Source organism: Squalius cephalus (genome assembly GCF_949319135.1).
Source record: "Squalius cephalus genome assembly, chromosome: 2".
NCBI lineage: Eukaryota > Metazoa > Chordata > Actinopteri > Cypriniformes > Leuciscidae > Squalius > Squalius cephalus.
In genome coordinates, this window is record NC_137123.1 from 50,555,898 (window position 1) to 50,572,459 (window position 16,562).

General features: G+C 36.4%; 1 protein-coding gene across 7 annotated transcripts in view; it reads left to right on the plus strand.

Moving 5' to 3' along the window:
• The window catches only part of ptprdb (protein tyrosine phosphatase receptor type Db), a 76,072-nt gene that overhangs the window by 43,101 nt on the left and 16,409 nt on the right, over positions 1 to 16,562 (plus strand). For all 7 annotated transcript variants that reach the window (XM_079851038.1, XM_079851040.1, XM_079851042.1 and 4 more), the window contains 7 exons: positions 1,852 to 1,962; positions 4,355 to 4,624; positions 5,570 to 6,151; positions 6,263 to 6,405; positions 6,510 to 6,651; positions 14,081 to 14,178; positions 15,535 to 15,791. In XM_079851038.1, the coding sequence (XP_079707164.1) occupies positions 1,852 to 1,962; positions 4,355 to 4,624; positions 5,570 to 6,151; positions 6,263 to 6,405; positions 6,510 to 6,651; positions 14,081 to 14,178; positions 15,535 to 15,791 (1,603 nt within the window). The remainder of the gene's footprint in view (positions 1 to 1,851; positions 1,963 to 4,354; positions 4,625 to 5,569; positions 6,152 to 6,262; positions 6,406 to 6,509; positions 6,652 to 14,080; positions 14,179 to 15,534; positions 15,792 to 16,562) is intronic.

Sequence of the window (16,562 nt, forward strand, 5' to 3'; positions counted from 1 at the left end):
GGTCCGTGGCGATTATCTAATAGATGGGTGTGCACTGAGGCTCCGCCTTCTTTCTCGTGGAAATCTTTTCTGGTTCATTTCTCCTGCTCAGTCTGTTGAGGTCAGACGTCCGCAAGAAAAACATGAACACACTGGAGAGCTGCTTTAAAGTAGAAAATCAAGTTGTATTTCTTCAATTTATTGTATAAAGTGCTATATAAACGTGACGTAACTTTACTGGAGTGCCGAATTGCAGGTCTTGTGCAAACATATCCACGTTGCTTTGATCAGATACTTTTCTTATGCTTTATTAAAATTCTTGCTGTCTCAGTTTCATTGTGTGTTTTTTTTTTTTTATTATTGAGAGGAAAGCGCGCAGCATGTATTTACATATTCATCTAAACTTTGCTCTCAGCAGTATGGGCGGCATCAGATGTTCATTAACAGTACATCGCTGGTCACATATTTTGAACTTTGTTTTACCCCTAAACTTCGCCGTGAGTATATCGGGGCCTTTATGCGTTTTCCAGATTAATGATGGGAAAAGGGAAGCGATTAGCTAAATTAACTTATAATATATTGTGAAAATATAGACCAAATCTGATTTTTTTTTCTAGTAATTTCCGTGACTCATTTTACTGTTACTAACATTACAGAAAATATTGATATTTTTCTGAAATGCTGTTAATTTATTCCAATTAAAACATTTTTCCTGCTTTTGCTGTTTTTCTCACGCTCTTCTGATCCCTCTGCGGATCTTTTCACTTCTTTCTCTCTCTAATTAAACATCACTTCATTTTTCAGCTAGAAATTTCTACTTGGATGAAAAACCAGGCTTTTTATTATTTTTATCTTGTCTTTTTAATGAAGCCTTTTTAGAATCTGCTCTACATGCTGTGCAACAGCCTGTGTCTTTTCTGTCTGTCTGTGTCTATATCTAAATATTAATATTTAAAAAAAAAATTTTTTGAAAGAGACTTGACTGCTTTGTTTCTGTTTGGTAAAAACATTTAATTGATTGCTTTGTTTTTTAGATATCAAGGCAATATTTTGTTTATTTTATTCTTGGCAGACTTGTTCCAGGAGTTTTTCTAAATACTCTGATGATTTATATGTTGTTTTAACTCTCTTGGCCACTGTAATTTTGTCCTGATATTTACATGTAAATCAGTTTGTGTGGTGTTGGTGTGTCTGAGTTACAGTTAACAAAATTGTTGAGCTCTATGGACAGCATCTGTGACATACTTTTGATTTTCCATGCAAAATAATTTTTACTCATCGCTTAGTTTGAAAACAAACAGAAATTGTGTGTAATGCACTCATAATAGATGTCAATAGAGCAAGGCAAGCCTGAGAAAGGTCGACTGATCGATACGTTGCAAATAACTTTTTTTAATGTGTGCAGAATTTATAATTTCCTTTTAATAGATTAGTTTAAAATTATAAATTACATTTTTTTTTTTTCATTAGTTTATATTGGACTTTTTTCTGACACATGATTCGACTAATAATTTGGTTGTGCAAGACACTGTATTTTTCTAGCTGGGAAAAAATGTAATATGTACGAAAGTATTGCTACTGTATATGACATTACACTAGCGTTATAGAATCTCTTACTAACGTTGTGAAAAGTATATGAAATTACAGTAAGTATATTAACTTAAACAAAACAATATACAGTGTATAAAATGTCTTTGTTTGGCGAGTTAAATTATTTTCTGTGATCAACAACAACAGGCCCACAGATATTGTCAATAGAGTTTAACTTGTACAGAACATGGAACATTCGATCCAAAGGACTGGGCTGGTGACAAAGTATGTGCATGTGTCTTGTTGTAAATGTTTTGCCTTTTTATGTGCATATGTATCCAGGTGCACTTCAGATTGATCAGAGTGAAGAAACTGATCAGGGTAAATACGAGTGTGTCGCAACCAACAGTGAAGGAACGCGCTACTCGACACCAGCTAACCTTTACGTCAGAGGTACAGCTTTAAGTTACTTATTTGAGCGCTGTAGAATTAAAAAACTTAACCTGTAACTACACATTCTTATGAATAGATAGATACATGTCAAAGCAAATCTCTGTAGTCTGATCTGTCTGATTCTTCTTAGATCATCTCCTCTTATCAAGGTCGTAACCATGTCTTGAACATTGGGGGGAACCAAAGTTTTTTCATTTCTTTTTTGGTGTTTTTATTTAAAGAAATTAAATAATTAAAGGATTAAAATGAATTTAAGGGAATAAAGTAGAAATAAGAACGTAAAAAAGTTCCAGGTCTAATTGTAGCCTATATAGTTGTGAAGTAATCCATTTAAACTCTTTGCAAATAATATTTTATTTAAAAATATGCACACATTCACTCTTGTTTGTATGTCTAATATGTCAAAAATGTAAAAAAAAACAAAAACGTTTCTTATCTCGTCACATTCAGTTATTTTCAATTCAAAATGCCGAAATTAAAGCAAAGAAGTTGAGTAGATTGCATCACTGTATGTTACTATGGGTCGTTAAATCTATATCTGTCGTAAAACTGTTGTCAATTATTAAATGTTTAGCTACTTATATTTTATTACACGCACACACTCTTTCACTGTAAAACCTAAAAGTGTTGCGTTGGAATTCTCACTCGTCTTCAGTGAATAGTAAGCCCCGCCTTCTTTGATTTGATTGGCCATCGTTTTGACATTGACAAGCGCTGTTAGACCGCTGAGGCAGACCAGCCTAAAAATTTAACTTTTTAAACTTTCTGTCATCCTAACAACAAACAGAGTGGTGTGTAATGGAGAACGGCATTAAGAAATATCATATATTGTGGGGGGTGGGAGGGGGGAGGGCAATTTGTCCATTTCTAATTAAATACTTGTCCCCCTCAATGCCTATGGTGGTTACGGCCCTGCCTCTTGCGTACCTTAGACATGTTGTCATTGTTTGTTTGTTTCTCCCTGTTGGCTCACGTCTCACTGCTGGACCCCTGTGTAGAATTAAGAGATGGTGAGTGCTCTTCAAACCAGTGCTCTGTTTCTTACTCTAATCTGAGTTTCAGACCCTCACATCTACATAATCCTTCTCCTCCACTGGGATTCCCTCCCTCTGGACAGTCTAACTCACTTTCCAGATCCTAATACTGCATATGTCATTTGACACTAATCCACCACATTTTACCTGATCCTTCTTAACCGCATTCCATAACATTATGCTGATAGCAAATGATATCATAGCAATGCCATGTACCCATCTGAACTTCTGTCCATTTACAATTTACAAAATTACAATTTATTTCATACATTCATCCTTGGTTATTTGTATGTTTGTAATAGTATACTGTGAAGTTACTTCTCCATTTTCAAGGCAAGGCAAGGCAAGGCAAATTATTTTCACAATTTGTAAGCAGGGAAAAGTGTGGGAAATTTATTTTGAAAGGAAAATAAGATTTTCCTTGGACTCACCAAGAAATCATATATAACATAGGACCATCATTTAAAAATATTACCGAAAAAGTGGTTACACTTCAAAATAAGGTTCCATTTATTAACATGAACTAATGAATGAAAAAAACGTAACCAGCAAAATAAGTTAATTTCAACATTTACTATTACATTATTAAAATCAAAAATTGTATCTGTTAAAATGATTTAATGGTCATTGGCTAACATGAACTAACAATGAACAGTTTTATTTTTATTAACTTATGTTAACAAAGATGAATAAATACTGGAGGGGGGAGGGAGGGGAAGGGGGGTTTACTAATGCATCCCAGTTTTGTTATTAGCATTTTCATAAACCAGCCAATAAAAGCCAGTATTTTAAAAACTTTTTTCAACATTTAAAAGACAAACTCACTATCACTATCTGGCACACTTTACCAATGCTTGGCCAATCCTTAACAAAATGTACCTGTATTTGTACTCCAGCAATTCACCTTAATACATGACCTTATATTATATTTATGAAATATGATATTTTTAGACTTGGATAAATTTGCTTTGATTAAAAAATGATAAAATTATCAAAAAAAACGTAGTATATGTACTTTGACATGTCAAATACAGTGTTTAGCATAAAAATTGCATATCACTTTTTAATCTCTCGATCACAGGCAGCTGTATTTGATGGCTTCTTTTCTTTATATAACATTTATATACATATTTGATGGCTTTTTCTAGTATATAGTCACCTGACAACAATTATGCATAGTTTGACCCATTAAAGAGGTGACACAGCCTAACTCTAAACCTAACTTCTACATAACACATTAATAATCTGCCGTGTACAACACTCTGAGGGCGTATCTTATTAGAAGCGGTGCTCTCTGTAGCATTAATAATGTCTTTAGCATGAGTTAGTAAATGGCTCACTGTCTTTTACACCCTCAGTGCGTCGCATCCCTCCTCGGTTCTCAGTGCCACCGATGGATTATGAGATCATGCCGGGAGGAAGTGTGAATATCTCCTGTCAGGCAGTGGGCGTTCCCATGCCATATGTCAAGTGGATGCTGGGAGCCGAGGATTTGACACCAGAAGATGACATGCCTATTGGGCGAAATGTTTTGGAGCTCACCGATGTACGCCAGTCTGCCAACTACACGTGTGTGGCAATGTCTACACTTGGAGTTATTGAAACTGTTGCCCAGATCACAGTTAAAGGTACACAGGAGTGATGTTAAAAGACTCTCAAAGAAAATGCCTAATGTTATTGAAGAAGAAAAAAACATTTAGTTAAACAATAAGTTCCATAGGAGGAGCCAATATTAAGGAAGCAGGGGGGCTGATGGGTGTTCCAAAACCTAGTGAGCTGCCCTGCTGTCTCTTGCCTGGCTAACTAAAATGTAACCTCATATAAGTCAATGACTTGGAACAATCTTCATAGGCTACGACTTACTCTGAGTGCACATCAAACACATGTATTTGATTTCAAAAGGTTTGTTCATTTTTTTTTAAGCAAACAAGCTGAAATAAGCATAAAAATTGCTTTAGTTTCTGCTTCAGAATTTGGCAAGCATTAGCTATTATATAGGAGGCAGTATAACTGCTGTCTATCTTTTGTTACAACCTTTGCAGTAGGAGCGTCTGTAATGCCTTTAAATGCTATTATATGTCATGTCATTTCATGATACGTTAAATAAGTTAAATAGTATTTAAATTATTCTGAAAGTAAGTAATTTTATTTTTCACTACCATTCATAAGTTTGAGGTCGGTATGATTTTTTAAAAATGTTTTAGAAAGAATTCTCTTATGCTCACCAAGGCTGCAATTATTTGAACATGCATTAAAACTGTAACATTGTGAAATAGTATTACAAATTAAAATAAATGTTTTTTATTTAAAAATATCTTAAAATGTAATTTATTCCTGTTAAATCAGAGTTGAATTTTTATCAGCCATTACTTCAGTCTTCAGTGTCATTTTATTATATTATATTGTATTATATTATATTATAATACAGTACATTTGTGCTGCTTAATATTTTGTGGAAATCGTGAGACATTTTTTTCATGATTTTGTGATGAATATAAATTATAAAATTATTTTTTTTGTAAATCTTTGTAAAATTTTCCCTAATTTATTTCTCTCCTTCTTCAACTCCATAGCCCTCCCCAATCCTCCAGGAGCTCCAGTTGTCATGGAGCGATCTGCCACCAGCATTACTCTGATGTGGGACAGTGGAAATCCACTTGCTGTTTCTTATTACATCATTCAGTATCGTCCCGCCTCCTCCACCGACACCTTTAAAGAAATTGATGCCATAGCAACAACTCGTTACAGCGTGGGTGGACTCAGCCCCTACTCGCACTACCATTTCCGGGTCATGGCGGTGAATTCGATTGGCCGCGGCCCACCAAGTCAGACCGTGGAAGCTCGCACAGCCGAACAGGCGCCTAGTTCCCCTCCTCGCCGTGTCAGAGGTCGCATGCTGAGTGGTTCCACAGCGATGGTGCAGTGGGAGGAGCCAGAGGAAGCCAACGGTCAGGTGGTTGGGTACAGGGTGTATTACACGTCGGATTCGTCTCTGTCTGTGAGCCAATGGGAGAAGGAAATGGTTCGAGGGGCTAATTTTTTAAACATACGAGACCTGACACCCAACAAAACATATTATATTAGAGTGCTTGCCTTTACCGCAGTCGGAGATGGACCTCTTTCCAGCGATCTGCACATCATTGCCAAGACAGGAGGTGTGCAGTTTGTGAAGTTGGGATTTTTTTATAGATTCTAATATTGCATCTTATTTTATTTCGGTTGCATCATTCTCTAAGCATTGTCTTTCTGCCTCGACTCATTTCTAGTCCCATCCCAGCCCACAGAACTGAAGGCAGAGGTGAAATCAGAGACTAGCATTCTTCTGTCGTGGATCCCTCCTGCTCACAGCGGCACAGATGCCATCACTGGCTATGAGCTCATTTACAGGCTTGGAGACCAGCCAGAGCAGGTACGTACACAGACACACACACACACACATACACACACATACAAAATGTTTTCATTTTGTAGTGTCTGGTTTAATGCTATTTCCTTTAAACCTCTCTCTTCCAGAAAATATCATTTGATCCAAGCTCCAGTTATCTGCTGAAGAATCTGAAGCCATTTTCCACCTACATATTTCAACTAGCAGCGCGCAGTAAACACGGCCTGGGGGCATTCACCAGTGAAATCACCGTTCAGACTCCACAGACACGTATGAGCGATTCTATAATTGGAGTTACATTTTGCATTTCAAAAAGTTAAGGAAAAAAACTGTTCAGTAACAGAAGTTATTTCCAGTATCTTATTGAAAACGTATTCAATTTTAATAATTCAGTGCTTGCCAAACATAAGTTACTGTCAGCATTATCCTACCTTGGTAACAGAGTTTGACGGTAACAGAACAGGTTTTATAAAATAACTCTTTGTGTAAGAACTTTTTAGATTAATATATATTCTCAGAGAGCACACATACCTTTCAGTGCTTCAGATCTTATCAGTGGGAAAGTGACATCATTTCCCGTATATCTTACATAGTTGTGGGAGATAATTCCACTAATTTAAAGGCAAAGGTTGGTGCGGCAACATAATTGACACAAGATTTATAAACACATTTTTATAAGATAAAAGTTATTTTTAAATAATTTAATGTTGTAGAATTAGGAAAATGACTATTTAGGGCTTTTATAAATGAAATATTTTGATTGCACAATGATGCATTATGGGATAAATACTCTAACTTATTCAAACAACAAGAAATCATTATTTTAAGCTCTGTAAGAATTTTTTTTACAGAAAATATTATATTGTTATGGCCTGTAATATCTTGTGATCCATTACAATAGGTTCAAAAGTTGAGGTGACAAAAGTTATAGGAATAAACATTTAACATTTTAAAACATATTCAAATAGAAAACAGTTAAATTGCTCAATATTACTGTTTTACTGTATTGTTGATCAAATAAATGCAGCATAAGAGGCTCCTTTCAAAGACATTAAAAAGGCTCACCGATCCCAAACTTTTGAATGGTAGTGTATCTTTAAAAAAACAAGAACTTCAAATGGGGTGACAGCATTAAACTTGAACAGAATCATTAAACATAAAGAGATATATACAGCTAATAAAACTAAAAAACTATAGATTTTTATTTATATGAATTATAACTGTATCAGAAACACGTCACTTGCATACTCACTGAATCCATCAGTATGAACTGATTCCTTAAATGAATCAGATTTTTTCATGCTAGACATAGAGAGTACAGTTTATAGAGCATGTTTTTCATTGCCTTTGTTCACTCGGCTGTAAAGACTTGGATTCTGCTACTGGTTAGAAGTTGTTTGGGAAAGATACAGTAAACAGCTGTCAGGCTATTGAAAATTTAGTGAAGTGTAAAGAGCAGGTAAGAACATGAGACACTCAATGAAAGGATCTGGGAAGAGGGAGTCAAACAAGTAAGTTTTACGTTGAATGTATTCGTTTTTCATTTCAGTTCACCATATGTGGACGATCATTTGCAGTTTGATGTCTTGCTTTATTTTACCTGTGCGTGACACCACATTTTACGTGTCAATTTTGTCCTTTTATGTCTTTTTGTTTTTGTTTTCCTCTGATTTCATTTCATTTCCACACATTATCATCCACAACAACACTTAAACTAACCATCGCTGCCTCAACACACACAATTAAACCCACCCAATTCTCTAACCACCCAATCAGAGTCCACACCCCCTCCCCAGGAAGTCACATGCATAAGCCCCTCCTCCACAAGTCTACTGCTCAGCTGGGCTCCACCCCTCACAGATGAAAACGGAACCATAACAGGATACTCCATTCGATATGTGGCAGTGGAACGGGAGAAAGACCCCGTGCAGAGGATCCCGAACATCCCATCTAACTGTTTCCGGTACCGGATAGAGGGGCTGAAGAAAGGGACCCTGTACTCTGTGACAGTTGCTGCCCACACTGACACAGGTCAAGGGCCTGAGAGCCTACCAATATTGGTCCGCACAGAGGAAGACGGTATGTGACAGTGCCTTAATTTGACCCTTGACCTGAAGCTGAGCCTCTCCCAAAAGTCCTTCAACATTTGCCTTGAAGCCTAGTGGTTGCAATATTTCTGACTTCTCCCAAGTTCCTCTTTGGATTTTCTTCTTTCAGAATTTTTCCATCTGCATAAATAATTGCATTTTTGGCTTATTCACCCTGGTGATAACATGTTCAGATCCCGTTCCATGGCTAAAGCTTTTTTCCCAAAGGATTTATCAAGATAATTGAACCCCAGTATAACACCTCTTTTCCTGACCTTTCCTTGTCCTTCTCCTGTGAGCTGAAAGGAATGTTCAGCTGTGACTACATGTCCTTTACTCAAATGCCCCTTTAGTGCCCAGCGCACCGCCACGGGGTGTGGATGTGGTGGTCTTAAACGCCACCTCTGCTAGAGTGTCATGGAAACCTCCGGTTGCTGAGCGACAGCATGGAAAGATCCGTGGTTACCAGGTGACATACGCCAGACGAACAGCAGGGGAGAGAACAGTCTCTCCCAGAATTAGGGAACACCTACTGGGAGAGCCACAGGTAGGAGACTTCACCTCATGGACACACACACACACACACACACAAATACTCATCTGAAGTCAATGTGTGTTCTTTCGAAATGTGGTGTTTATTTTTTGAGTTGTTCTCAGTTTGAAAATAACGAATGCTTGATCTCAAAAATCAAGGACTCTCAAAATTCAAAGACATTTGACAAAAGTTTTTTTCTGGTTGCGTAGAAAATCTTAAAATAATGTTTTATTATTCAAACTTTTAAACAAGTCTTCAGTAAATCTATAAAAAGTGTTGAAGTAGGTAAATGTGGCTTTTCATAAGAAATGAGATCATATTTTAAAGTTTTTGGTAAACTTTACTTTTGGCAACTTCGTGCATTCAGATTAGGTTCTCTTTCTTAAAAATGGTCCTTAGTAACACTACTTTTTGTCAGTTTGAATTTGTTAAATGTAAAATGTCTCATTCAACCAATAAATTCATCAAGGCAACTATACAGATTTCCTGTTCAACACATTTTCATTCAACATAATTTTGTTAGCCATTATATATAGTTCTATATGACAATATGTGAAGTGAACTTTGATTCTAATGGTGCAATTACTTTACAAAGTAAAGATGTCTAGGATATAATACATAGACCTTAACACTTGACACACAATAACAGTCACAATCACCATGTAAAAAGATGAGCTCTTAACATCACAACACAACAAATATCTAACAATAATACTGAAAAAAAACAAAAGTTTAAACAAAGAGTCAGCAAACAGTAATAACCGTAACCACATAATGTATGCATGCTGCAGTGTATGCTGTGAACTCACAAACCCTTAACATTTCAGCATTTTTTTCCCAGACAACTGTGCTTGACTGGTTGGTACAACATTTGGGCAGATTTTCTTTATTTTATATACTCATAATTTATTGCTAGCTAATTGTTGTGTTAATAAGTACAAGGTTTATCCAATTCTTTCTCTAAAAACTTAAAAAAAGGTCATTTCCATCACATAAAATATAAAAATTCACACATACCAAAATCAACTTGATCAAAGTCATAAAAAAATGTTTTCACATAGTTTGAAAATGTTTCATTTTTCAAGGTTTAAAGTAGTGCCAGTAACACTTGACTAGAAACATGATGTAGAATCCTAACTATCACTTGATCTGGATGAGCTGTTTGTTTGTCAGTAATTACGCTTCTTAGCTCAGCTAATGCTCTCTAAATGGACTTTCATTTTGCTTTAATCATCAGATAACATCAGTATCTGCTTATTATCCGCATGCTGAGACAGAACCTCCGATAACTATCTTAGAATCTAAGAGCCTTAAAACCACTATGTAATTGTTCCAGTGAACCTTTCACACTATTTATTCTCAGTAGACCTTTATTCATTGTGTTGTTGGGAATAATCGTATTACATCTTGGCATTCAAATTCATTTGACTTCTTTTTGTGTGTGTGTGTAAACAGCCACAGAATGACTCGAAACAATATGTGAGTATAACTATTTTGAACATGACCCAGAATTTTAATACATTTACTTGAACCAAAGTCCCTTTTAAGGCACATCAGTTCATTCTGCGACCATCTTGGTAATGTTCCAATCCAGACAGCTATATTTTATCTAGGCAATAGGCATGTACAGCTCCTATACTTGAATTGGAGAAAAATGGAATCTGTATGTCAAGATTATTTTTCAATAATTAATTTCAAATAAAATGGACATTTAGTTTCTTTGATTTTTTTTTTTTTTTTTTTTTTTTTTTTTTTTTGAAGTATTGTTTTAGTAAGTGCATGTGTTTATTAGGACCTGATTTTGACTGATTTATGGCCAAACACTGAATACTCTGTGACCGTGGCTGCGTTCACCTCAAAAGGCGATGGAGCACGCAGCAAGCCTATCGTCATCAGAACTAAACCATCATGTGTGTACACCTTCCCACATACATACACGTTCATGTTTTGGTATACACACTTATGTTTATCTCAGGGTTAAATAGAAAGTTCACCCAAAAATGAAAAACATTTACTTATCATCATATCATTCCAAATCCAAACCCATATGACTTTCTTTTTTCCACAGAACACTAAAGGAGAAAATTTGATAATAGTTTTATGCTCTTTTCAATTACAATTCCCCTTCCCCTCATGTGAGCTGTTAAATTTTTCAAATTGTAAGGTGTGAGCTCAACTTTTTGATTTATAAACGAATCATTGAGACCTATTCTGTGAACCAGAATTGATTCACTGAAAAGATCTGCCTCAATAATTATTTGCTAACAAATCTACTTTTATTAACTTAAAAATGCTTGAAAGAAAGCTATGGCAGATGTCAAGATTTTCAGTGAATAACACTGGATTTTGAGTCCATGAGTTTAAATTTTCAGTTCACACAATTTGTGAACCTGATCAAACAATTCACTGACTAAAAATAATTATTTGCTTACAACTTGGACTACTACTGATAGTGTGTGTCAATATTTTAGTGATTTATCTATATTGGATATTGAGTCTGTGATTTCAACTTTACAAATTTTAAGGCATGAGTTAAACTTTTCAATTCATAAACGAACCATTTAGACCAAATTTGTGAGCCGAATCAAACTGATTCTGATTCAAAAGAAATATCTGTTAACAAACTGGACTACTTCTCTTATTAAAGCTATGGTAAATGTCAAGTTTATTAATTAATTAATTTTTTAGTGAGTCTTTTCATTTGAAAGGGGTCCTATTATGCCCTTTTACGAAGTCTTGATTTTGTTTTTGGGGTGTACTAGAGTATGTTTTCATGCTTGATTGTTAAAAAAACGCATTATTTTTCACATATTTTACATTATTACAGCACTTCTCTCCCCATTCTGCCTCGAACACATCGTTTTCCATGAAGCCCCTCCTTTCTAGAATACGAAATGTACTGTGATTGGCAGTGCTTAGCACGTGTTCGGGAAATGTCCCGCCCCTCTATAACGGCGAGTTCTTTTCTAGTGTAAATATTGATGATGGCGTCAATTTCAAACCAATTCGAGCCCGATTCAGACCCTGACAATGTTAACAAACAAGAGAATCATGCAGAATGAATTTCATGCACAGACTTTGAAAGCACGGATTTCAGAGGACGTTTCAGAGTGCTATGTTTTTTGTAATTTTCTACATTATAGAAACGATGTTATCCACCATTTAATCGTGATATTTGTCAGAAAACTAAGGTAATACAAACATTAATTGATCACTAAACTATGGTTAATTTTCCTAACGAGCAGTGAACCGTCTTACAAAAGTGAGAGCTTACAAAAGCTGTTCTCCATAAAATTTGCAGCGCACAGATAAACGTTAAGCCTTAGTAAGGTCAAACAAATGAGCTTTGGAAACGGGGTGGGCAAAGCAGCATCTCTTTGACATAGCGACAACACTGTCTTCTCTAATGCAGCTCATCCAGGCCTTGTCCCCTTTTTTGGGTATTCAGTGGGCGGAGATTATTTAAATGAGGAACATTATGACTTCATAAGATCCGGAAAAATCGCGTTGTAGTCCAAACGAGCCCCGTTCGTTGTAGTTCTTGAAAAAGTTGATTCTATGTTAAATAAAATATCTCCCTTTGGAAGGTACTTTGAGCTTTGTAACCTTGCAGATCTTTTTTTTATGCACAAACAGCAACATTGCACACTTACTAAAGTGGAAAAGCATAATAGGACCCCTTTAAAGGTTGAAAGCTTCAGTCCCTGTTCATTGTAATTCAGTTGAAAAGAGCACTGTCTTTGTGAATTGTGCAAGAAAGTCTTTTTTGGAGCTGTGAAGAAAATAAAAACAGAATTTTCATTTTTGAGTGAACTATTGTAATAACCTGAAAGTATTTCACTCAACTTAACACATCATGATTTCACTACAGCGCTACATATTTAGTGTTGATCTAAAGTATTGTTCTCTACTCCACAGTGCCAGGTTTGCCCCTGCTTACAGTCTCGCCATCAGAGGATGGCACTGCCCTACTAAAATGGCGGCCTCCCCCTGCTGGTCTGTCTCCTGTGCTGGGCTACAGGCTCTCATATGGCCAGGCTGACCCGACCTCAGACTCCTTCATGGTGCAGGAGCTAGACGCTAAGGAACGCACCTACACCGTCTCCTCTTTGAGTGCAGGGGTGCTGTATGTGTTTCGGCTCGCGGCCCGTACCATATGGGGTTATGGTTCAAGCGCTCAGGTCACATTTTTAACACCAAACATGGTGCAAACAACCACAGATGACATGGTAACAATCCCGTGGACAACAGACGGTCAAAATGTGAGCATACAGGAAACCTTGCCGCTTTTGGCTAACTTAACGGCTGAAAACATCAACTCCTCATCTGTGATCCTGAGATGGGAGCGACCAAGAAGCTATGACCAGATCCAAGGTTACCGCGTGTGGTTCGCTGTCACCTATAGTAATGGCACGGATATTGCCATGGAATCAGACGTTTCGGAGGCTACAGTGGTTCTTAATGGCCTACGGGCAAATACTGAGTATGTGGCGAGAGTGTGCGTGCTTAGCAAACACGGCCCTGGGGCCTATAGTCTCCCCATATCCATCAAAACACAACCAGCACAGGAAGGTATGACACTTGTATATCCTCACATACAAACATTTACTCTCAGGCAACCCTTCCTGATCAAAACCACTACATTTTCTTTACTCTGGAAGGATATTTTCTGTTTATGTCTAGTCATTTTTGTCTGTCTTTGTTGGTCTGAGTCTCTTGTTTGGTGACGTTCACTAAGCGGAGATAAAAGGTGAGAATCTTTCTGAAAATGGGTCTAGGTAAACGTGGAGTGCTCCATAATCTCATAAAACAACTATGGTAAAGGTGAGCCCTTGGAAAAGAGTGGCGAATTCTTATCAGCACTACTGTATGAGAAAAGACTGACCAGCTCTTTTTTCTCCTTTCGGCTCTGTGCACCCTTTGTAGATAACAACCTGATGTGGTAAATGTTTTTAGTAGAAACGGCTGAAAAGATTCTTTGATGTTCTGCTCATGCTGGAGGCCAGAGGTTCTGCTCAGGTGAGCTGAAGTATTGAAGTTTGTTGTGTTGATCTTTTGTTTTATTTCTCTTTAATAGTGTTTGCCGTGAACTTCAGAGTGAAAGCTGCTATGAAGAGTTCTGTGCTGCTGACCTGGGAGCCACGAACCGCCAGTAATAAAGCACAATCTCTCATTGTAAGTACTGCAAAAAACTGCGTATGTGTCTGCACGAGTCAGGTTTGGCCTATTTTTGGGTCTACATGAAGAAAACAGCTTAATAAACATGAAATTTGATGTTGAAAATCTAAATGTGTGAAAGAGTTAAGGCAGTGGTTCTCAACCTTTTCTCCAAAGCCTGTCATTATCCAAGACAATATTCAGAAGCCTCTCATATAGAAAGATATTTCAGCTTGTTTTCAAACTTCTGCATTGACTGACTAAGGCAGAACAGCCAAAAGGTTTGTCTTTGTATATCCTGTTTTAAGTCAATAAATTCATGTTAGAGTGCAGACCTTTTGTATTGTTAAACGTCTGTATTAACACTAACTAGTAGTGGCAATATATTAACATAACATAATAAAATACAATAATTATAAATAATCCACATTAAAATAATTAAATTTGGTTATTCTAGAAGTTTCAAGAACTGAATGTTTTTTCAGGGTTCACATTCTTTATAAGCAATACATTGACATTACTTTCATTTGTTTTATATTTTTTTAAATATATGTTTTACTCAAAATAGCAATTTCTCAGTAGTTTCTACATGCTAAAATATTTAGAGCTTGTCTTAACTAAAAAAAAAATTACCTTCAGTATAGACATTATGGTAACACTTTAGTTTAGGGTCCAATACTCACTGTTAACTAGTTGCTTATTAGCATGCATATTACTAGTAGCATATTATATTTATTAGTACTTATAAAGCACATATTAATGCCCTATTCTGCATGACCACATTCTACATCCCTTAATCCTACCCAATACCTAAACTTAACAACTTATCTTTCTTACTAACTATTATTTAGGAGTTAACAATTAGGAGTTTATTGAGGCAAAATTTGTAGTTAATGGAATTGGACCCTAATCTTAAGTGTGACCAAGTTTTTATGACCGTAAGATTTTAATAAATTCTTTTCCAGGTCTAGAAATCACACTTAAAAATTTCCTCATGCTGTATATCCCATTTTTCATTAAAATAAGAAACCGGATGTCAGTTTTTTTTTTGTTTTTTTTTTAGCTGTGTTATCTTTTTTTTTTTTTTTACATTTTAAATCATTTAAATTCATCTTGTGGTCCCCATAACGGCTGGGTTATGTGATAGACAATATTTTTAGCTCAGTATAAAAACAAACAAGGGCGTGTGTGTTGTTCCTCCATTGCTACCCTTCATGCAACATATTGAGGTGGAATTGTGTACGACAGTGTTGGTATAAACGTGCGAGCGTGTGCATGTTAGCAAGTGTCTGAGCTGTCAGTCTTAATCTCACTCTGCCTTCCTCGAAAGTGTGTGTGTCACAACATGCTCATAGTCTCTTCTTTTTCCCTCAGATCTCATATGGTGATGGTGAAAGTGTGGAGGTGGATGGGCGGCTCGGGCAGAAGTTAGTGACTAAGCTGAAGCCCCAGTCTCTATACACCTTCTTGTTAACCAGTAAAGCTGATGGCACTGGAGGCCTGCAGCACCGCGCAGACGCCATGACCGCTCCAAACCTGCTGACCAAGAAACCCCAGCTCCTGGACAAGACTAGCTCTCAGAGCATCGCTACCCTACAGCTGCCCGCTGTCCAGGGACAGGCTAATGTCAGGTCAGCATTCAAATTTTCAAAATGATTTCTGACTTTTTTTTTTAACTCTTTATTTCCAGCTTTAAATAAGAATAGGCTCTATGCACGATCGCTTCTGCATTTTGTCTCAGCCCGCCCAGTTACATCCGTTTTTGCATTCGGTGGTGGAGATAATGGCAAATTACACTTGCTGTTTATAAGAACTTCCAGCGGTTAACGTGAATGATGTTAACAATATTGTGAGGCAGTTAGCTGTCACACCTAAGAGTAAGAAAGAGAAGAGCTTTAAATTATATATTTCGAGCTACATCGACAACTTTGAGGGTGAGTATTCTCTCATATCATGCAAAATCCAACTAGCGAATTGGTTTCTAAAATCATTGTCTCAGTTTCAGAGAAAATAAATTTTATGAAAGTTTTGCCGCTAGTACACTTCGCTATAGAACGTTCTATGCGTAAGTAAAGACTCTGGCTGAGATTATACTGGAAATACGTCAGCAGCATTCGTGCATAGTGTATTTGAAGTCCAGATTTTCAGTGTGGTCTCGGAATTTTAAACTCAACTGAATAATGTATATTATTATGTATTAAATATACGCTACTGTTTAAAAGTTTGGGGTCAGTAAGATTTTCTCTCTTATGCTCATCAAGGCTGCATTTGATCAAAAATACAGTAAAAACTGTAATACTGTGAAATATTAATAGAATTTAAAATAACAGTTTTAATATATTATACATTATCATATATATTAGATTTTGATATATTTCAAAATATATTTTTATTCCTTTGAT